At 42.7% G+C, this 22,429-nt stretch overlaps 1 protein-coding gene across 1 annotated transcript in view; it reads right to left on the bottom strand.

Moving 5' to 3' along the window:
• Window positions 1-4,672: 4,672 nt before the first annotated feature.
• LOC138590920 (NACHT, LRR and PYD domains-containing protein 12-like) overlaps window positions 4,673-22,429 on the bottom strand; it is a 29,744-nt gene continuing 11,987 nt past the window's right edge. The window contains exons 7-12 of the mRNA XM_069661358.1: window positions 18,486-18,659; window positions 16,464-16,637; window positions 11,664-11,837; window positions 10,213-10,386; window positions 9,632-9,805; window positions 4,673-5,495 (exon numbers count right to left, since the gene is read on the bottom strand). Coding sequence (XP_069517459.1) covers window positions 5,486-5,495; window positions 9,632-9,805; window positions 10,213-10,386; window positions 11,664-11,837; window positions 16,464-16,637; window positions 18,486-18,659 — 880 coding nt within the window. The 3' untranslated portion in view covers window positions 4,673-5,485. The remainder of the gene's footprint in view (window positions 5,496-9,631; window positions 9,806-10,212; window positions 10,387-11,663; window positions 11,838-16,463; window positions 16,638-18,485; window positions 18,660-22,429) is intronic.

Here is a 22,429-nt window from a genome sequence, read left to right as displayed (position 1 = left end):
AAGCAGCAGGAGGAAGGGGAGACATTACTTGAGTTTTCCTTGGCTCTGATGGCCCTCATGGAGCGTGTCAAGCAGTCAGCACCTGATGACCTGCCTAACGCAGAACTTCTCCTTCACGATCAGTTCGTGGAGCACGTGCTTGATGGTGCCCTTCGCAGGGAATTGAAGCAGTTGGTTCTCCGCTGCCCTACTTCTTCTCTGCTTGATGTACGTGGAGAGGCCATTAGATGGGAGAGGGAGGGGTCCCCAAGGGCTGCTAGGGAACGTAGCCACTCCCTTCCTTCGGCCTACGGCCTACAGTACGGAGTACAGGGTAGTTCTCGCCCCGCCCCTCTTGTCTCGCCCCATGACTCAGAGTTGAGTGAGGCGAAGGGACTCTTGAAGCGTCAACAGGAACAGCTTGACCGGCTCACAACCAGATCTTATCGATCGAATAATGGCGCCCTGTCCACATATTGATGTTTTAATGGGTGGGGTCACTGTCCCGTGCTTGTTGGACAGCGGGTCCATGGTGTCCACGATCCCTGAGAGCTTCTTTGTAGAACATTTCGCACCCTGGGGCCAAGAGCGCCTTCGGTCTTGTAATTGTGGTGGTGGTGGTGGTGTGAGTGGTTATTGTATTTCCCGGGGTGCAATTCCCCAGGTGGCGTTGCCTGGCAATTCTCGACTCTCCTCCCCCCATTTTCGGCCACAATTGGCGTTGCCGGCAGAGACGTGTTGGTACTATTCCTTTTCCTTTTCTTTGGTTATTGTTGTGTTGTGTTGGAGTTTGTGGTGGTGTGTGGAGGTAGCGGTGGAGATGAAGCGTCAGCATGTTTTTGGCCAGTTGGTAACGTCAGGTCTCCATTTCGAGGGTTGTGAGTGTGGCCTCTGCGGTTTGCTATGGAGGAGGAGCTGCAGCAGCTCAGAGAGCTAGTGGCACAGCTTAAAGCAGATAATGAGCAGCTGTCTCGGGCGAGGGATGCTTCCCAGGCCAGTTCCAGCAGAGCTGACCCCGCTCCTATCACTTCAGGTGATAATCCTCCAGCTGCAGGGGCCAGCGCCACGGTCACTGAACGGCTGATTGTTATACCTAGAGACCGTAGATGTCCCATGTTTAATGGTAGGACAGGTATAGGTATAGTTGAGTGGAAAGAGGAGCTACAGGCATGTATGCGTGCTCGCCACCTGTCAGTTCGCGATCAGGCCTTCTTCCTCGTTGACCATCTGGAAGGGGAGGCCAGAGAGGAGATCAAGTATCGCCCCCGTGTGGAAAGAGAGGATCCAGCCAATGTTTTGGCTATCTTGACTGAGCTTTATGGCTGCGTTCGGTCATGTGTAACCCTACAGCAAACTTTCTTTCCCAGGAAGCAGCAGGAAGGGGAGACATTACTTGAGTTTTCCTTGGCTCTGATGGCCCTCATGGAGCGTGTCAAGCAGTCAGCACCTGATGACCTGCCTAACGCAGAACTTCTCCTTCACGATCAGTTCGTGGAGCACGTGCTTGATGGTGCCCTTCGCAGGGAATTGAAGCAGTTGGTTCGCCGCTGCCCTACTTCTTCTCTGCTTGATGTACGTGGAGAGGCTATTAGATGGGAGAGGGAGGGGTCCCCAAGGGCTGCTAGGGAACGTAGCCACTCCCTTCCTTCGGCCCATGACTCAGAGTTGAGTGAGGTGAAGGGACTCTTGAAGCGTCAACAGGAACAGCTTGACCAGCTTGCCCAGACCATGGCTTCTTTGCAGGCCCGTCCTTTTCCCCCTCGGCCTCTTCGCAACGGGCCTATGATTTGCCGAAGGTGTCAACAGCCAGGCCATTATGCCAGTGAGTGTGACGGGGAGCGGGTTCCCCCTCGTCCCGCGCTGGCTCTGCCACTGGCCAATCTTCTAATGTGGCTGGGTTTTCCCGCTCCGCATTCCAGCCAGAAAACTGAAGCCCGCTGAGCCGGGGAGCCAAAGCTCAGATGGGGAGGTTGGAGGCTCACAACCAGATCTTATCGATCGAATAATGGCGCCCTGTCCACATATTGATGTTTTAATGGGTGGGGTCACTGTCCCATGCTTGTTGGACAGCGGGTCCATGGTGTCCACGATCCCTGAGAGCTTCTTTGTAGAACATTTCGCGCCCTGGGGCCAAGAGCGCCTTCGGTCTTGTAATTGTGGTGGTGGTGGTGGTGTGAGTGGTTATTGTATTTCCCGGGGTGCAATTCCCCAGGTGGCGTTGCCTGGCAATTCTCGACTCTCCTCCCCCCATTTTCGGCCACACATTGAAATTAATTTAAATCATTTTTCCAGTACAAATTTAATGCTGAATTAATACTGTTCAAAGTACAGATGGACATTATTTAGTAAAACTGGTGTAAAATTAATATGAGATGGGCTGCACGGTGGGCATGATCTACTTTGGTCCGTCATGTTTCCTTTTTGATAGAAACGTAACATTTCTCGATCATGGTTTTGGAAACAAAAATTGTATAATGCTAAGATCAGTGTTTCTTGGTCACCATGGAGACGATGGAGCTAACAGTCAGAACATCAGAACGTGCAGGTGTAAACAAAGCAGTGCCTGTTTCTATATGTGGATAGATGAGTTGAGTGTAGAAAGATAAGAGCATAAATAACTATAATTTACAGATATGAGTCAAAACGCAGTAACAGCTGAATGTTGTTGTGAGTCTGAGTGAAACAGATAAAGTGTGTGTCTGTTATTCAACCTACAGCCAGAGCTGTGTGTTCATCACCATGTTGTTCTTGACATGTTGGTGTTTTCATACTGAAATGTGTTTGACAATTTAACAGTGGTGAAATGTACAATTACTAAGGACTTTAACAAAACTATAATTAAGAGATACTTGTACTTTGTGTATTTCCATTTGATGCTACTTTATACCCACTTAATTCTCCACTACATTTATGAGGCCATATTGTGCTTTCCTGACTCCACTACAGTTCTGCAACATTTTTATTAAGAACACTACTTAAGAATACATCACAGATGTTACTAATAAAATGTGTTGTATTTTATTGCTTAGATTTAATCTAGGTCACTCTCAGTGGACAGCAACTATCAGTTACAGCCTTACACCACATTATACTTCACAAATGAGATACAAATGTATTTGTAATACCAGAATGAATACAAAGTTCTTGTCCATAAAGGCACGATCTACTTTGGTCCGTCATGTTTCCTGTAATATGATGTCAAATCTGTGTTCATGTGAACTCTCCCAGCCGGAAACTAATGTTTCTGATTATTCCATCACTGTGTGGATGCAGGGATGTTGTCTGATAGTGTTTAGAGAGAGTTTCTTTGTGTTCAGGAAAACACTCTGTGTGGAGAGCATCACATTTGGCGTTTATAAGCTACTGTCTCTTTTTTTCAGTGATCATGTGATCTCCTGATTTAAGGTGGACTCACTTTTAGTCTGTAAACACGTCCCTCCATCTCCCTCTACTTCTGACTCCTCCAGGAAGAGGAGCAGGGAAGACGGAGAGGAGGAGGAGGAGGAGGAGGAGGAGGAGGAGGAGGCTGCCGCTCGGAGGCCGAGGTGGTCGGAAGACAGCGACTCCGACTGACTCCACCATGTTGTCTCTCTTCCGCTCTTCCACACCGCAGGTTTCTCTCCAAAACATCTGGCAGGATGCTGCAGCGACCCTTTCTTCCACGACAACTGGCCTCTGCGTCTAGCGGGACCAGTGATTCCAGGGACAGCCCTCGTGTCTGGCAGGGCTGGAGACCCCACAGGTAGCACCTTGCACCGGGGGGCTCTCTGTACCCTCTCCACATTTTGGCACGGCGACTGGATCGACGTTTCTTTCATCCTGAGGGCCGGACTTTGCGTCTGGCGGGGTTTTACCCCGGGTACCCTTTGCGTCTGGCGGGGCTGTTGACCCCCCCCTGCATGTAGCCTTTGCGTCTGGCAGGCTGGAGAGGACAGAGGTAGCCCTGGTCGTGTCTTCTGATGGACTCAGTCTCCATCGTCACAGCACTAGAGACTCCTGCTGATTGGTCTGGGGTCTGCACAGTCCTGGCCCCCTCCCAGTGATGCTCATCAGATGGCAGATGAAAAGGAGCAGGTGGGAGGAGCACACGGCTGTCTGCAGTCCTCCCCAAGGTAGACATCACCGTGAGCAGTGACTGGACCGCTGGCAGCACCCCCCTGTGACTCAGAGCAACCCAACCCTAAATATGTATAACTGTAAACCTTAATATATTTTAAATGGGTGACTTATTAAACAAACTGACATATCTTATCAGGGTAATATGATCCCAAGTGGTCACTTTGGGTTCAGAAATAAAGACAAAGTCAAGTCCAGGTCCAGGTGGAGGGTGGAGGAGGTGGTTGAGTGTGGAGCAGCAGGAGTGGAGGAGTCTCAGTGTGTCTGCAGAGACTGTGTAGAAGGACAGAGCAGCAGCAGAGCAGTCCACATACTGTGATGATACTCTGTCACACCCAGAGGAACACACGGGGATGATGATGGACTTTGTGTCTGACAGTGGAGCTGATCTCAGAGCAGCTTAGACTACAGCACCGAGAGTCATCTCCACTGGGTGTGATTCTGTTGTGGCAAAAAAGTTCCCCGAACCCTCTTGTCTGCCACTTAATGTCAATCTCCAATAGGTTATAAAAACTCTTAAAAATATAGTCAAAGTCTTGAAAAAACTGGGACAAGCAAACACTAGAGACTGGCAGAATCTGATGCAAAAAGAGTTTATTCCCGTATAAATACAAACAAATAAACCCGAGTCCATCCGGATAAGACTGCCCACACATTAGCTGCTCGGTCTTATATACTCTAAACTCCTCCCTCGCTGGGCTCCGGCACGTTTTTTCCCCATTGTCAGGTCTCTGCCTAATCAGTTAGTGTGTCGCAAGTGGCAGACTTGTGCCACCACCTGTTGGAGCCCCCCTCCCTCAACTCTGGCTCTCTGCCCTCAGCTTGTTAGGATTCTCCTTTAGAGCTTTAGAGCATTGGATTATAAGAACTTACTTTAAAACATTTGACTATAAAACCTGAACTATAAAACATGTGACTGTAAAACTTGAAGGCATTGGACAATAGAAACGTTAACTACATTTTGACCATAAAAAACTTTACCTTTAAGACATTTGATTATAAAGTTTCAGTTAAAACATTTGATTAGAAAACTTTTGGATATATAACTTCAACTCTAAAATATTTCATTATAAAGTTTCACATTTTTTTCAAACATTCCCTCCTGTGGGACTGAAAAGTCCCATAGCAACAACTTTAAGTGATCATTAAGACGATTAGTATCACTCATGACAAATGCATCATCCAGGCACATTTTTTTCAAACAATTCCTCTGTCAGTCACTGCTGGATGAAGCTCTCCTCTCCACTCTACCTCCCAGTAACATGGCCCAGTCAGAGCCTCCACACACACAAGCTGATGCTGCTGCTTCACCCTCTCTGGATCATCAGGACACAGCTGATCCTCTGATACACGACCATCCTCCTGATCGCTCACACTCTGACAGAGATCATTACTTCCACCTGATGAGAGAAGAAGACAGACAACAGAAGTCATATATCAGTGTTTACAGAGAGGCCCTCATCAGCTGTCAGTCAGCGAGGCAGCACATCCAGTTTAAAGACCAGCAGAGACTTCAGTCTGTTCATACCACAAGTCTGAACAGGACTTAAGTACACAGTGGAACTTAACTGCTGAGAGACCCTGAACGCATCATGACTGCAGAAACAGAGACATATTCACTGCTTACTGTAAACATGGATTCAAATCAGTTTCTCTGTGACATTTTTTCTGTCAGGGATAATGCCCGACGAGGTGTCCATTATCAGGAATCTGTGGACTCATGGAGGCCAGAGCCGCTAACACCTGAGGGTTTGACTGATACCTGGAACAATCATTACAATCTAATAAGGAACTAATAACACGAAAACATTATTCACTCCTCCAGTAAATAAAACAGGTCTTGGACACCACTCTGCAACAGGAGATATTTCTTGTCTGCTCAGCTATTAGCGAGAAAGCTAACAATATACTTGCTACATTAAAAGTCAATAACATGAATTCAGCTACCAATGTTAGACGTCTGTTGAATGCTGTCCTAGCTTTTAAACAAAAGTCTATTAATGGTCTGGTGCTTTCTCTCGACGCAGAGAAAGCATTTGACCGAGTTGAATGGTCTTTCTTACTGTATACACTGGGTAAATTTGGTTTGGGGGAGAACTTTATAAAATGGGTCAAAATTATTTATACTAGACCACAGGCAGCAGTCTTGACTAATGGACTCAGGTCTGAATACTTCCATACTCACAGAGGGGTGATGCAGGGCTGCCCTTTATCGCCCCTCCTATTCGCTTTGGCCATAGAGCCACTTGCTGAGGCCGTAAGGGTGACACCCACAATACGTAGTTTAGAGATTGGACAGCTGTGTCATAAAATAACCTTATACGCGGATGATGTTCTAATCCTTCTGACCGACCCTGAAACATCTGTACCAGGTCTTATTGATGGGATTGACAGATTCAGTTGTTTCTCTGGTTATAAGATCAACCTGTCTAAATCAGAGGCTATGCCCCTTGGTACTCTTTCAACAATACCAACTACTGTACCTTCCTTTCCTTTCAAATGGTCTCCCAATGGGTTTGTGTACTTAGGAATCTTCATCACCCCATCCTTTGATCAACTATATAAAGCCAACTTTGCACCCTTATTTTGTAAAATTAAGCAGGACCTAGAGCGATGGATGTCACCTCCTATTTCCTGGTTAGGACGCATTGCCCTGGTCAAAATGAATGTGTTGCCTAGGTTATTGTACCCTATCCAAATGATTCCTGTTTTGTTTTCTAAAAGGGTGTTGAAGGATATAAATGGGTAGCTCAGCTCTTTTATTTGGAACAAGCGTAGACCTAGGCTTAAGATGGCAGCTTTACATCTACCAAGTTCGATGGGTGGCCTGGACTTACCTAATATTAAAATTTACCAACTTTGTGCCCATTTAAGATTTGTAAACGACTGGGTTAAGGGTAAAACTTCAATCTGGATGGATATTGAGACAGCATTATCACAGTGCAGACTAAGTGACCTATTATTTTTTAATACTTTTAAAGAAATCAAAGCTTTTTGCGCAAATCCTGTAACAACCAACACTCTAAAAGCATGGCGGCTTGTCCGCCATCTTGAGGGAAGATCAAATATAACATCCATTTTCACCCCAATAATAAATAATCCTGCTTTTCCCCCAGGTTCTTCGGACCCTGGTTTTCGACAATGGTCTAATAAGAATAATAAATCCCTCAGTGACCTATTCTCAGATGATAAGCTTATGTCATTTGAACAGCTTACTAACAATTACAAATTGTCCAAACAAGATTTCTTTGGCTTTTTGCAAATAAGGCATTATATCATTCATAGCACAACCCTTATTGATCCCTGAAATATCTGTTGTTGAGAAAATTCTGTTTCATCAACAATTGAAAGTGTCTCTGAGCTCATTTTACCATGTACTTAATGTTTTTTCTACTACTGATGCGCAGGGGGTCCGAGGTGTGTGGGAGAAGGAGTTGTCTGTGACCATAGATGAAGAAAAGTGGGATACCATTTGGTCTCTTGCAAAAAAGATTTCAATTTGCACTCGGACAAGAGCAATACAACTTACGATTTTACACAGATTACATATTTCCCCTCACCGCAGGAATTTCTTCAACCGCTCTCTCTCCCCTCTGTGTCTCAAGTGTAAAACTGATGTGGGAACTCTGACTCAATGTTTCTGGTCTTGTCATAAACTTCAAAGATATTGGGTTGAAATTATAAGTGAATTGGAGAGAATCTTTCATGTTAATATAGAAATGGACCCCATGTCCCTGATTCTAGGTCTTCCAAGTGACTATTTGAAAACAGCAGTCAACAAAAGATTGTATAATATTCTAACGTTTGCAGCTAGGAAAAATATTCTTTTGCAGTGGGTCAGTGACAAGGTTCCTTCTGTCTGCGGTTGGCGCAAAATCATTTTTGAAGTGATTCCTTTAGAATATCTTACCAACGTCATACATCACAGTGTAGATCAGTTCTACAGAGTATGGCGCCCATTTTTGGACTATATCGGTCCAGACCTTTCCTCCACCCTATTAAAAGGACTGCTGTGGACTTGAACGACATTCGTGTACTGTATGACTGATTCACCACCTCTTGTATCATGCTATATGTTCATTTCTCATGTAAGAGCTGTCATGTATGTTTTGTGTTTGTTTTGTTTTGTGTCTAGTTTTGTAAACACTGTTTGTTTGTTGAATGGAAACAAAAACTGCAATAAAAACAATGAAAAAAAAGTCAATAACATTGTGTCGGATATAAGTTAAATATAATGAGACATAATAAGAAGACTATGTAGCTAACCAGCCGTGTCATTGTCCTGAAATCAACATCAGGATTTGTACGAACAAATGATCGGCCATGTTTACTGTCGGCCGCAGAATGAAGTAGAGAGTTGAATAGTGAGCAGGATGTCAGATGATGGCTGATGTGATCCACAGGATCAGTAAGTTCAGAGGGGCTGTGTACTTCCTGCAGCTCGTGTTTTACAGGCGCCATCCTGTGGTGCTCAGAGGTACTGAAGGACTACACTCAGTGCTGTCAATAAAGGTTTCTCTTTTCTTTCCACTCTCTCTTTCTTCAGCTGCATCCCAGTCAGCAAAGTTCTCATATCCTCCCAATAAGGTCAAAGAGCTGTTGAAGTCCCTCATTGCTGTAGGTCGATGTTAGCTCGTTAACAAGGTGCATCAACTGTAAACAGAGGCTTTGACTTTTTACCTGTTGCCATGGTCAGTCATTGTAGAAACAGGCTGATACTACGTAGCCAGCGTATACGTATCCACAACTACTTAAAAGGTGTCCATTGTCAGGAAGTAATCAACACCCAGCAGCCAATCAGAATCAAGTATTCTCCCAGAACATGGTATAACTACTTCAGTATAACTGCTTCAAGTGTGAAATATCACATGAAGTGTAAAAATGGTGTCTGTCACAGAAACATTTGGACAAGCTGCTGTCACATGGACAGATATATAAACTATATATGATGTTAAAAGTCCTTCATGTTCATGCAAAGACTGAAGAGCAGAAACATCAGCTGTGATTTCTGGACTTCAGCAGAGGTTTTCTTCCGTACAAAGACCGTGGTTACTAAACGTAACCATGGTTCTGTGTAATAACAGACAGTGATTTGCAGGCTTCAGGCAGACTGATCTCAGAGCTGTGACAAAGATGAACTGATGAATTGTTTAGTGCTGAAATGAGAGAACGAACACTTTGAGATCAGATTTGATGGTACGACAGTTTGATGAACGAGGACCACTGTCTCTAAACATCTTGTGATGCTGTCAGCTGTAATCCAGCTTAATGTCCTGTACACATGAACACAACAACAACAGTTGTCTTCACATCAAATCAAACACGTGATCACAACAAGCTTCGTGCTGATCTGATTGGCTGTCTGTTCTCTCTCTGTGTTTCTGTCCAATCCTGAATCCTGTCACTGTTCTCCTCTCACAGCTTCAGTGAGGACAGCAGCCACTGGGAGGGTTGGAGGTTTAGCAGACAATACTGGATCTTTGCTGTGATAATAACTGTGTTTAGTACAATACTGCTGAAGCCAACATGGACTGACCTCAAAGTCTCCAGTCTACAGTGTGGACTCTCCACAAGATCAGAGAGCAGCTTCACTCCTGAATCCTGCAGCTTGTTGGAGCTCAGCTGCAGCTCTCTCAGATGGGAGGGGTTGGACTTCAGAGCTGAGGCCAGAGAAGCACAGCTCATCTCTGACAAACTGCAGCCACTCAATCTGAATAAAGAATAAATGATGTGACTTTGGAGAAAAATGTTGGAAAAAGAAAATACTGAATATATTTGTTATTTTCTGCTCGTACAAACTGAAATAATTAATAAATGTTTCTATTACTGATTTATTTAAAAACATGATGTGGAATAAAAGATGAAATCAGGTGTTTCAGAGGTTCACAGTGAATTATACAGTGTAGGATTTTTCTTGTTCTATGAAGGTTTTAAATGTGGAACTCAACATTGCTCTGCTACAGTCAATGGACTAAAGCAGTGAAGAAGAAAATAGACTTCAGCATTAAGATACTCAGTGTGGATCAGTATAATATCAGCCTCATGTCTGCAGTTTAGTGTCAACACAACTTTCACATCATATTAATCTCAGCACAGAAGTAAAACATGGTTTCTGACCTCAGAGTCTCCAGTCTACAGTGTGGACTCTCCAGAAAACCACACAGCAGCTTCACTCCTGAATCCTGCAGCTCGTTGAGGCTCAGCTGCAGCTCTCTCAGATGGGAGGGGTTGGACTTCAGAGCTGAGGCCAGAGAAGCACAGCTCATCTCTGACAAACTGCAGCTCCTCAATCTGAATAAAGAATGAATGATGTGACGTTAGAATACAATGTTCCTGCATGAAATCCTTTAATGTTTAATAATGTGTTCAGAGCTGAAGAAGGTTAAGAAGGTCAAAGTTCAGAAAGTGGAAACTCCAAACACCTGAACACAACAGGATGCAGGTTAAAATGTGTGAAATACACAAAGTGAAAAAGAGCTCTCATTAATATTAATGACAACATGCTGCTACTTCAATAAAGACGCAGCGACTTCACCTCTTAAACTCTGCAAGTGTGACAAGTTCAAATATAACACACTCATAGTCTGATACAAGTTACAGTTTAGTGCTTCTTGGTCTGTGATGATGTTAAAATCTGTGATTAGGTTAAAAAGATCAAACATTTATGACGACTGATTCAAATAAAACACATATTTAAAACACTATTAAAATGGTTGTAATGCTAATTATGTGATATTTAGAAACATTTGATTCATTCTTTGTTGTTGAGTTTAAACTGCAATAGAGGTCTTCTGTAACGCTGAAAGTGGTCTTTTAATCCCTCACCAGGAGAAATCACAGCACTTTCCTCATTGAACTTCAGACGTGTCTGAGAAACATCACCCGATCACTGTGTGATTATTTCTCCTCATTTTTCAGGAGCGTAACACAAGAAGCACCAGTGGCTCCATCTATACAAACTCATGTTGTGCAGCCAAACACAACAAACAAGAAATACAATAAAAACCAGCAGAAAATAACTGAAGAGTCGACTCAAAATACTAAAGTTTCCAAGATGCCAAATATGTCCGAATGAATTTTGGTGAATGTGAACAAAGACATGGACAGTATTTCTTTTAGAAATAGTGGAGCCATAAACTCAAAGCATCTTCACTTTAAACTTTTCAGTCGTTACAAGAAACAAATATTTTAATCGAAATGTTGGAAAAAGAAAATACTGAATATATTTGTTATTTTCTGCTCGTACAAACTGAAATAATTAATAAATGTTTCTATTACTGATTTATTTAAAAACATGATGTGGAATAAAAGATGAAATCAGGTGTTTCAGAGGTTCACAGTGAATTATACAGTGTAGGATTTTTCTTGTTCTATGAAGGTTTTAAATGTGTAACTCAACATTGCTCTGCTACAGTCAATGGACTAAAGCAGTGAAGAAGAAAATAGACTTCAGCATTAAGATACTCAGTGTGGATCAGTATAATATCAGCCTCATGTCTGCAGTTTAGTGTCAACACAACTTTCACATCATATTAATCTCAGCACAGAAGTAAAACATGGTTTCTGACCTCAGAGTCTCCAGTCTACAGTGTGGACTCTCCAGAAAACCACACAGCAGCTTCACTCCTGAATCCTGCAGCTTGTTGAGGCTCAGCTGCAGCTCTCTCAGATGGGAGGGGTTGGACTTCAGAGCTGAGGCCAGAGAAGCACAGCTCATCTCTGACAAACTGCAGCCACGCAACCTGAATAAAGAATAAATGATGTGACGTTAGAATACAATGTTCCTGCATGAAATCCTTTAATGTTTAATAATGTGTTCAGAGCTGAAGAAGGTTAAGAAGGTCAAAGTTCAGAAAGTGGAAACTCCAAACACCTGAACACAACAGGATGCAGGTTAAAATGTGTGAAAACTTTTCAGTCGTTACAAGAAACAAATATTTGAATCGAAATGTTGGAAAAAGAAAATACTGAATATGCAGCTCCAGAAAAAATGATCAGACCACTTCAAAAATCTGTTTTTTTTCTTCATTTTTTTCAGAGCTGTATTTGTTATTTTCTGCTGTACAAATTGAAATAATTAATAAATGTATCTATCACTGATTTCCTTTCTTGTTGTTACTCTGTGTGCATCTCCCTCTATCCCACTTTTCGGCCCATCCAGTCTGGGAAGATGGCTGTTCAACATGAGCCTGGTTCTGATCGAGGTTTTGAGCACAACTGTTGCTAAGTACTGCTCACGCTCAATTATTAGAGCTTCAAAATGGGTGGTTGGTGGGGAGAGACGGCAGGACGGGCTACGCCTCCCCCTGATTAGGGCCTACATGGATGCCGTGACACTGGTGACCACGACAGGGCCCTGTACAAAAAGGCTACTAGAGAGGTTAAATGAGAATCTCAAGTGTGCAAGGATGAAGATTAAGGCCAGTAAATCAAGAGGCATCTCAGTGTCCAGAGGGAAGGTAATAGAGAGGAAGTTTTAAGTGGATGAAGAAGAAATCCCATCCATTAGAGAAAAGTCAGTGAAGAGCTTTGGAAGGTGGAGTAATGGGGACCTGAATGACAGTGAACAGATAGAGCAACTTAGGAAAGATGTTGCAGAGGGGATAGGAAGGCTTGAGAAGTCAGGGCTCCCAGGCAAGCTCAAGTTATGGTGTCTGCAGTTTGGACTATTCCCTAGGCTGATGTGGCCACTGTCACTTTATGAAATACAGATATCAAAAGTGTAAAGGCGAGAGAGGTTGGTTCCTCGTTGTCTTAGTAGTGTGGGGTTGTATGGGAAATGCATACTCCAGCTACCAATAACTAGCTTAACAGAGGAGTTCAAGTGTGCAAAGGTCAGGACAGAATTGTTGCTATCAGGGAGCAAAGACATGGTAGTGAGTAATTTGGTCCCATATCCAACAAGAGGGAGGAAATGGAGCTCAAGACAAGCAGTGCATGAAGCAAAGGCAGCTCTTAGGCATACAGTGAGGGAAATAATCCCAGTTTGTAAGTTTGCCCACTGACAAAGAAATGAACAGTCTCTAATTTTAATGGAAGGTTTATTTTAACAGTGAGAGAGAGAATATCAAAAAAAAAAAATCACATTATATAAAAGTTATAAATTGATTTGCATTTGATTGAGTGAAATAAGTATTTGATCCTCTCGCAAAACTTGACTTAGTACTTGGTGGAGAAACCCTTGTTGGCAAGCACAGAGGTCAGACGTTCCTCGTAGTTGGTCACCAGGTTTGCGCACATCTCAGGAGGGATTTTGGTCCACTCCTCTTTACAGAACCTCTCCAAATCCTCAAGGTTTCAAGCTGTCGCTTGGCCACTCGAAGCTTCAGCTCCCTCCACAGATTTTCTATGGGGTTAAGGTCTGGAGACTGGCTAGGCCAGTGGGGATGGTGTTCTTGGGGTCATAGTCAGAATTTCTCTTCCTCCAAACATGGCGAGTCGAGCTGATGCCAGAGAGCTCGATTTTGGTCTCACCTGACCACATCACGTTCTCCCAAGCCTTCTCTGAATCATTCAGGTGTTCATTGGCAAACTTCAGACGGGCCTGTACGTGTGCCTTCTTGAGCAGGGAGACCTTGCGGGCGCTGCTGGATATCAGTCCATTACGGCGAAGTGTGTTACCAATGGTCTTCTTGGTGACTGTGGTCCCAGCTGCCTTGAGATCATTAACTAGCTCCTCCCGTGTAGTTCTGGGCTGATCCCTGACCTTTCTCATGATCATCAAAACCAAATACATGGTGGTCTCATGTTGGGTCTCTCTCTAAATAATATAACATAACTCCTGCCCACTTGTGTAATCTGTGAATGAGAATAGAATGGTCTACTGTGTGGAAAGCTGAAGTAAGATCTAAGAGCAGGAGGATGGAGCAGTTCCCTGAGTCAGCAACTACATGGAGGTCGTTTGTGATTTTCAGAGGTGCAGACTCAGTACTGTGTAGAGCTCTGAAACCAGATTGGAACTTTTCAAAAATGCAGTTTTGAGCCAGGTGAGATGACAGTTCGTTAAAAACAACTTTATTAAGGATTTTGGAGAGAAATGGTAGATATGGGTCTGTAATTACTGAGGACTGAGGGATCTAGATTTTGTTTTTTTAAGAGTGGCTGGACAACTGCATGTTTGAAAGACTGTGGAACATGACTGGTCTCCAGGGAGCTGTTGATGATTGTAAGAACACTGGGACTAATGGTTCCAGTTACTTCTTTGAAGAGTTTAGTTGGGATAATGTCAAGAGAACAGGTGGATGTCTTCATAGAAGAGATAATATGATGGAGCTCTGTTAAGGTGATAGGGGTTAAAAGAACTTAGAACTGCAGTGTTGTCAGAAGAGATGGATATACTATTTACAGGAGGAATGATACTAGCTCTGATGTCAGTGACTTTGTCTCGAAAAAAGTTTCAAAAATCTTCACATTTAGAGACAGAATCTTCAAGGGAGGAGGACTGAGTGGAAGAGGTGATGGAGTTTAACACATAAAAAAGTACTATGGGATTATGATATTGAGCTTTTGCATTTTTGACGGCCAGCTGGTATTTATCCAAGAGATCTTTCAGGATTTGAAATGATATCTGCAGTTTATCCCGCTTCCACCTTCGCTCTGTTCTTCTGCATGCTCTTCTTATTTCTCTTGTAGTGTCATTTAGCCATGGTCAGGCCAGAGGCTTGAGTTTTTTATTTCTCAGCGGTGCAACAGAGTCAAGGGTGGCTAAGAAAGAACTGTTGAATAGAGCAACGATTTGCTCTGTGTCCGCATGAGATGGTGCAGCCTCAACACCTCTAATGTTAGACGCCTCTTTGTAGGCTGCTGTGAATCTAGTGGCAGTGGTTGAATTTATAGTGCGGGAGCGGAGAAGAGCAGGGCGGACAGGAGAAACGTGTGGCAATTTGAGTTTGATTTGTCAAAAATGATTGCTCTGTGGTCAGATACATGAAAATCTTCTATTTCAGGGTTTAAGATAGAGAGACCGGAGGAGGAGAGAACTAAATCTAGTGTATGACCTTTAACAGGGGTTGGGCTATTCACAGACTTGTGGAGACCAAAGGATTCAAGCAGGTTTATAAAATCACGAGTCATGGCTTCAGAGAGACAGCAAATATGGATGTTAAAATCTCAGAGAATAAGAATATTGTCATATTTAGGGGCAATGTTGGAAAGAAGATCAGAGAATTCACTGATAAAGTCAATGTTTGGTTTGGGGGGTCTGTACAGTAACTAACAGAAGACTGATGAGCTGCCATCTATCACAAAAGCCAAGGATTCAAAAGATGAAAAGGGGCCTGTAGAAAAACTGCTGCACTTGAGGGTATCTTTGTGGATGACAGCAACCCCACCACCTCGTGCATGTAACCTGGGTTGATGAAAGTAAGAGTAGCCATGAGGAGTGGTTTCAGTAGACACACTTATAGCCACCTTGTGTAACTGCCTGTTTGCCTTGATCATCCCGCAGGCACATCTGTGACAGAAGCAGCGCTGCACGCGTGTTTACAGTTTACAGTCAATCTCCCTCGTGTGTGTAAGAAAACTAAAACGTGTGTGTTTATCCCGGTGTTATTCCTTTTTTTATTCATTGTCCAGTGCGCCCTGTTTTTTTTTTCCAACTGTTGCCCTTCTTAGAAGGTTTAAAAACATTTCAAGAGTCCGCGGTGGCCTGCTAACGTCAATTAGCGTCTTCTAGAATGACAGTTGTTGCGAGTTCAGTGAGTAGCGTGTAAAGTGTTGTTGACAGCAGTAGCCGGAGTGCCTGCAGTGATGCTGACATTGGATTGAAATTACCGCAGGATTGGGCTTGTGGATCCTACTGGCACACCGGGCCAGTTAAATGCTTTATCTACTGGCCCTGGGGCGTTATGAACATACCATGGGGCAACCGGGCAAGTGCATATGTTGAGTCTTGTACCTTGTATTCTAAGGAAGTCACGAAGTCCGCACGGTGAGACGGAAAAAGTTCAATTTTTGGAAGTTATGAATCGATTTGGAATCTTAGACGATAGGAATCGTGATTTTTACATGAATTGATTTTTTTGCCCACCCCTATGAGATAACCTTTGATATGATTTGGATCTATACAAATAAAAAAATATATAAAAAAGAAAACATGATGTGGAATAAAAGATGAAATCAGGTGTTTCAGAGGTTCACAGTGAATTATACAGTGTAGGATTTTTCTTGTTCTATGAAGGTTTTAAATGTGGAACTCAACATTGCTCTGCTACAGTCAATGGACTAAAGCAGTGAAGAAGAAAATAGACTTCAGCATTAAGATACTCAGTGTGGATCAGTATAATATCAGCCTCATGTCTGCAGTTTAGTGTCAACACAACTTTCACATCATATTAATCTCAGCACAGAAGTAAAACATGGTTTCTGACCTCAGAGTCTCCAGTCTACAGTGTGGACTCTCCAGAAAACCACACAGCAGCTTCACTCCTGAATCCTGCAGCTCGTTGTCACTCAGCTGCAGCTCTCTCAGATGGGAGGGGTTGGACTTCAGAGCTGAGGCCAGAGAAGCACAGCTCATCTCTGACAAACTGCAGTCAATCAATCTGAATAAAGAATGAAGACAAAATTAAAGATTTTCCTTCAAATGAGTGGAGTGACTTTTCCATTGTGTTCTGTGGATCATCATGACGTCAGCCTTCTGCAGTCATCATCCAAATGTCAACAGAACATTCATACACCTTTTCATGTCAGCACAGGTTAATAACATGCTGCTGATCTCAGTCACGTCTGTAATTAGAGAATCATGAACACATCAGACATGTTGGACTAAACACTGTTCATTCATTCATTTATTAAATGACCTTCTTCTTACTGTATTTGGGGGCTTAGTAGGTCTATGTAATAAAAGGAGATGTCCACATTTGTTGAAGTCTTAAAATAACAGCCACATGCTTTCTGCACATTAAAGACTCATTAGTGGCAGCAATGATTCCTACTGTCCCCAGTGAGTGTGAAGTGGTCCCTTCCTAACAAAACTACACAGCAGGATAAACTCCATAAGTTCATGTGAAACTAATATGAAGCTTCAGCAGTCTGAGTCAGCCAAATCAAGTCTGTGTCCACCAAAGGTTCAAACTATTTACAACCAAATTCACTCTTTGAGTCACTATTCCTCCACTGCAGCTCAACAAGGAGACAGTCAAACACAAACACTTGATATGTGTAGCTCAGTCTGCTGAAGCCTCTTATTAGTTTCAGCTAAACTGTAAAAGTCATTTTTGTGAAGTGAAAGAGTGTGAATGTTTGTCCTCCATCTCGTAACATTGGAGTCAGGTTAGAAGAGGATTTCTTCACAGACAGTATGGACAGAGGGAATGATGACAGACAGAAAATAACTCTATAAATATATGTGCATATGGGAATGTGAGTGTTGTCTTTAGATTGACCTGAATAAATATGAACCTCTCCATTAAGACAAACATGTTTCTGGTGCAGACTATTGATTTGTTTTGGCTGAAATCTAAAGGTCTGTTTCTTCAAATAGTTCCTCAATGCTGACATGAAAACAAAGCAACACTTTGATCTGTTAGAAAGAATAACAGGAAATAATATAGAAGCTCAGATAACTCAAACTTAACGCTGTCATTCAGAATCATCACTTCATGTGGCTTTAACCAGGTGTAACACTTGTTCTTTTGAAGGATGCTGCACCTTTTGACATGTTCAAATGACTTTGATGTGTAATTTAATCTTTATTAAGCTTCTAAAGTTTGACTGAACTTTGAACAATAAAATCTGCATATATTTACAGTCTGTTCATGTTGTGAATCACAAACACTATGACGGATATTTTTGGAGTAATTACATCAGAGTCCTTTTTTAAATCTTCACACAGACTTTGAATCCTGCTCTGTCGTGTTGTTTTGGCCGCTGTTAGGCTGCTGTTTATTACTCTTAGCTCTGCTTTGATGCACACCACACCACAGCAGCTGTGTGGGGCGTCAGCTTCTGATACCATGAAGATCATCACAGTTCCTTCCTTCACCTTTACTGAGCTCTGCATTCATGACTCCCTTTTCTTTATCGACCCTGTCTCGCTGTCTGTTTACACAGAAGCTCAAACTCTCTGCAGCCGGTTTTCATCTGCTATCATCAGATCTACGACATCGTTCACATCCCTCACACACATTACAGCCTCGTCAGTGCTGACATCATCTTCACTGTCTGATCGACACAATGTGAGTCGTGTGGAAACTTTCAAACAGTGAATATCTCTTTTCTTCTCTTCACTTGTTGTTCAGCCATTTGGAAAGACAGAACATTTTAAAATCACTTCTTCAGATCTGTGATCAGGTCAATCCTGAAGATTAACCACCCAAAACTTTGAACCTCAGTCAAGGAGTTGAATTGAACACATAAGAAAAACTACATGCTACAGTCAGTAAACTGACCTCAGAGTCTCCAGTCTACAGTTTGGACTCTCCAGTCCAGCAGACAGCAGCTTCACTCCTGAATCCAGCAGAGAGTTGAGGCTCAGGTCCAGCTCTCTCAGATGGGAGGGGTTGGACTTCAGAGCTGAGGCCACAACTTCACAGTGAGTCTCTGACAGTCCACAGTCAGAAAGTCTGTTATGAAACATAAATTACATGATATGTTACAATGAAAGAGACACTTTGTGTTTACTTCATGACAGTTTGACACATCAGACTAAATAACAATCTAAGTTTGCTGTTCACCTCAGGGTTCAGCTCATCTTATCTTTCTGTGTTTGACATGAAACAATAATTCTCCTCACTCCCTCTCGTACCTGCACACTTTGAATCTTTGATTTGCTTTAATGTGCAGATAAAGGAGGAGAAAATGTCTGTCTCCAAAGAGTTAGCATGAGGACGTCTTGATTAGAAACCTTTTTTACAACTTAGTTAACAATTACAGTCGAGAAAGACGATCTGTCTTTGCTGGCTACCTGCTGCTTTCAGGTTCACGTGCATGACTGGGAAAATTCAGTGACTGCTGTCAAGTGGGATCGAAACAAAAGGAACCTTTTAACAGTATTAGACGTGTACATATTTAAATCATATTATAATCAAACATTTTGATGTGTATGACAGCTGAGTGCATGAAGTTTTGTCGTCTACATTCTGTTGTGAGCATCTGAAGAACTTATTCAGCAAACAAACATAGTTAACAAACCGGTAAGGTTTAATTATCGTTACCATGACGTCATCAGAAAGATGTTGTCACTGTATCAGTATTAAGATCAATAACATTGGTGTGTATACGATCTCTTAAAGTCTGAATTTCACCATAATGTTCTGAGATATTCATCAGACCTTAAATATTGGTGGAAGCTGTGCATTTCCTGCTACTACTCTTCTCTACAGCAACAAGAGAGAGAAACACCTGTCAGCTTCTTTCTGTGAGCAACAGAATATCAGGAAACACTTCAAAACACAGCCATGTAACACAACCTCCCTCTTTCAAATGTGGAATTCATAAGCAACTAAATGCACCACTGCTCGGTTCAACACACTCAGGGGTGTTACTGTGACAGTCTGTGTCGTATGAGCAGCAGTTCACAGAAGCTAATGTTAGTTCATGTTAGCAAACTGTTCATAGATATTGTTGTGGAACGAACATTTCTGAATCAGTTTGCAGATTTGATGACGATTCTCTGCTTGTGCTACCAAATCACTATGTTACAGCGCTCAACATGATCCCATAGTTTTCACCTGTGGCCACAGTGGCTGCAGCAAACATGAGACACTCAATCTGAATAACACTAATAATACTTCTCCTTTATCTACAGCACGTTGTAGATATAAGTAGGGCCGCCACTAATGACAATTTTTCTATCGATTAATCGATCGACTTCTTTACAGATTCATCGATTAATTTAAATGATGATTTTTCCTCCAAAAAATCTAATAAACCCTTCTGTTTGAGTTCATTTTATTTTGACAGTGAGTGTACAGAAGCTACGAAGACAGAAGATTTTAAAAAGCTCTCCCTACTAATAAATAGACGACACTCAAGGTGGTTTTGCCTTTTCTGGCAGTCCATCATCCACAGGGTTTCACACACATAGACTTTACTTGGACGGGCCGCGCAGGTATATTAACAGACGCCCAAGTATATTTGGCGACCAATTTTAGCTTTTTTTAAAAAAATTTTAATCCGAGAGAACGACGCCATCCGTGATCGATTAACTAGTGGCACTGGGCAACCTCCCCTCGCTCTAGCCTCACTCTGTGTGTTTCTCATGCTCTGTACCTGGCTCAATCAGTTCATCATAGTTTACAATAATGCAGCGCGGGCAGGACACACACGTTTAATCACGCAGATCTTTCTGTCTGTCACTTTTAACAGAGACTCCAGGCTGCTGTGTAGTTCATATATTTCCCTGATAAACACAGAGCTGTAGAGGAGCATCAGGCTTCATGATGGAACAAAGTTTTATCTCACGTTATCACTAGAGCCCAACCGAGGTTGGATTTTTGGGGCCGATGCCGATTCCGATATTAGGGAGTAAAAAAATTCTGATATCGATACATCAGCCGATATACTCACATATGTTCAAAATGTATCTGAAATTAAAATATTAAAATTCCAAATCTGAAAAGTTATTGTCACATTTGCATGTCATACAAAATTCTAATAAAATAGTGTTTCTGTAGCAACTTAAATCGCACTACAATAAAATATCAAATTAAATAGAAGTGAGTATAACACAAAAACACACAAAGTAGGAACAAAAGTGAGTTTCTTGTTTTTCCCACCTTCACACAGATAAAAGTCACTAAACAGACCAGCTCATTTGACAGACTGATACTGTTAATAATAGTAATAAAAGGCTTCATGAGCAGGATTTTCCATATTAAATATTCCCTCTTAATCAACATCATAATCCAGGAGAAGTGTGAGCTGGTGTCTGTATCTGCAGAGGATCTGCCCTTCGTCTGTGTTTCTATTCTTATTATTCTGCTCTGTTTGGGGCATTTTGGACGATCTATGGACTGTCTATCGCGGGGCAGAGGTCTGGAGCTCAGCCAACAGTCCGCAGGTCGGGACTCAATCAACACGTAACATGACGGTGACATGGCTGTCTCTCGGCTCTGCTCTCTGTCTGTCTGTAACACCGTAACATCGTAACTTTTACATCTTCATAAGACGTGAAAGGGACTTCACAAAACCTCTTCATTTGCCGTTCTGTGACTGAGAACAGTCCGCGCGCGTGTGTCTCACTGCTGGAAGGAGCTGCAGGTGTGCTGAGGGCGGAGTAGACAGACGCACACACCTGGCAGCAGCGCGACGATGGCTTGTTAAAACAAAATCCTGTATCTTGTTGCGGGGTTGTACAGAGGTGTAGACGTGTAAGCTTGTTGTTTAGAGCATAACCGCTGTAAAACTAGCAGATAAGATTAAGGAAGGCGGCTGGTCCTGATGGCATCTGTGGACGCACTTTGCGTCACTGTGCAGACCAACTCAGTGAGGTGTTCACAGTACTCTTTCAGATGTGCGCAGGGAGTGGGTACCTGCCCCAATTATGGAAAACATCCACTATTATTCCAGTGCCAAAAATAAATCATCCAAGAGATTTTAATGACTTCAGACCAGTAGCACGGACATCTCTTGTGATGAAAAACTTTGAAAAATCTTAAAAGGAAATGTGGTCTCCCTAATTGATGGCAGATTAGATCCACTGCCGTTTGCTTGTCAAGTTGGTAAAGGTGTTAATGACGCAAACTTTTCATTTAAGACAGAGCACTAAAGCACCTTGAAAAACCCAAATCCCATGTGAGACTCTTATTTGCAGATTTTTCTTCCTCTTCAATAAAATGCAGCCCCACATTTTAATTGAACAGCTAGCCTCTGATTTTATGCTCCCAGATCAGATCTTATTGTTGCTTTTAAACCTCTTAACAGACAGAGTGCAGCGTGTCTTCGTTAATGACCACATGTCTACCCCCATCACTTGTAGCACTGGTTCCCCTCAGGGCTGTGTGCTCTCGCCATTACTTTTAATTATGTATACAGACAGCTGTAGAGCTTCACAAGAGGGCAGTCACTTGGTCAAATTCTCTGATGACACCGCTCTGCTGTCTCTTCTTCAGGATCCACAGTCGGATCATGGCTTGGCTCTAAATGATTTTATCAAATGGTGCGATGACAACTTCTTGGATCTTAATGTAAGGAAAACAAAGGAGTTGATCATTGATTTTACAAAGAACAGTGCAGAGGCAGAAAACAGCCAGATACATGGTGAACCAGTTCAAATTGTGGAAACCTACAAATACTTAGGAACCATATTTGACTCCCATCTCAAATTTGACAAAAACACAGAGTCACTTGTCAAACGGGGACAACAAAGAATCCACCTGATGCGGAAGCTCAA

This window comes from Semicossyphus pulcher, unplaced genomic scaffold, assembly GCF_022749685.1.
Source record: "Semicossyphus pulcher isolate SPU_LCO1_2020_fin unplaced genomic scaffold, fSemPul1.0.p SCAF_14, whole genome shotgun sequence".
NCBI classification, from domain to species: domain Eukaryota; kingdom Metazoa; phylum Chordata; class Actinopteri; order Labriformes; family Labridae; genus Semicossyphus; species Semicossyphus pulcher.
This window is presented reverse-complemented; position numbering and strand designations above follow the sequence as displayed.